At 35.4% G+C, this 1,424-nt stretch overlaps 1 protein-coding gene across 1 annotated transcript; it reads right to left on the minus strand.

The window, feature by feature from the left end:
* Window positions 1-229: 229 nt before the first annotated feature.
* On the minus strand, window positions 230-1,168 carry LOC133248900 (olfactory receptor 6C4-like). The gene has a single exon (XM_061419178.1). The coding sequence runs from the start codon at window positions 1,166-1,168 to the stop codon at window positions 230-232; it is 939 nt and encodes a 312-aa protein (XP_061275162.1).
* Window positions 1,169-1,424: the final 256 nt, after the last annotated feature.

Below are 1,424 nucleotides of genomic sequence, written 5' to 3' on the forward strand. Positions count from 1 at the left end.
AGAAAAAAGAACTCAAGCATTAGAGGACACATACACATACACACACACACATATGTATTAAGTTTTAAGAACATAAAAAGATGATAAAATAGGCTAATTAAACAAGTAGTTACACTGTTCCAGTGATTGAATAGGAATATTAACAACATAGAAAATATTTTTAAATTAAGATAATGTACATCTATGGTCTTCCAAACATTTATTATATAATAATGAAACTCAGATAATTTTACTTTCTTGAAAAGGTTATTATCTTACTGACCAAATGTCTGAAGGCTATTTTCACTTGCTTGTTCCTTAATGTATAGATGAAAGGGTTCAAGAGAGGGGCAACTGAGGTATTTAAAACAGCCACTCCCTTATTAAAAGTTGCGGCATCCTCCACAGAGGGATTTATATACATGAAGATACAGCTTCCATAAGAAAGTGAGACCACAATCATATGAGAAGAACATGTAGAAAAAGCTTTTTTTCTTTGTTGAGCAGATGGGATTCTCAGAATTGTTCTGATAATGTATGTATAGGAAAGAATCACCAGCATCAAGGTGAAGATGAGAGTAACAGCAGCAAGGACAAACTCAATCACTTCTATGAAACGTGTGTCTGAACAGGATAAATGCAACAGTACCGTATAGTCACAGCAATAATGATTGATGATGTTGGAGGCGCAGAAAGGCAGCTGGAGAGTCATTACATGAGGCACAATGACAACTAAAAAGCCAGAGAACCAGGAACAAAGGACAAGTTGAATGCAGAGTCTTCTGCTCATTAGAGTTGTGTAATGTAGTGGTTTGCAAATGGCAACATAGCGATCAAAGGACATGGCAGCTAAAAGGTAAAATTCCGTCGCTCCCAGAAGGATGGCAAAAAAATACTGAGTGAAACAACCAGCAAAGGAGATAGTCTTGTCTCCAGTTCCAATACTGACTAACATTTTGGGAGCAAAGACAGAGGTAAAAGATACTTCCAAAACAGAGAAATTACGGAGGAAGAAATACATAGGAGTCTGAAGGCGATGGTCCAGCAAGGTCAGAATGATGATTGTCAAGTTTCCCATGATATTTAAGACATATGTTAACAGCAGAAAAAGGAAAAGCACAGCTTGAAGCTTGGCATCACTTGTCAGACCAAGAAGGATGAACTCTATCACGGATGTTTGGTTTCCCATAGTTAACTTCTGACAAGTTCAGGAAGAATAAAATAATAATGATAACGATTGGAATAAAATTTACCAGGTTTTATTGAAAAATAAAATCAAATAACAAAGGTACTGCTTCTTAGCGATATTTTCAATTGTTTCTTCTAAAATGAATCAATATTTGTTTTTCATCATTTTCCCACTTGTTTGCACTTTCCTTTGTATTCTTTCTGTTCTAACTTTCTTCTCTAACCTATTGGATGCTGTCACACATACTTACACAAAT

The sequence above is a fragment of the Bos javanicus genome, chromosome 5 (assembly GCF_032452875.1).
Source record: "Bos javanicus breed banteng chromosome 5, ARS-OSU_banteng_1.0, whole genome shotgun sequence".
NCBI lineage: Eukaryota > Metazoa > Chordata > Mammalia > Artiodactyla > Bovidae > Bos > Bos javanicus.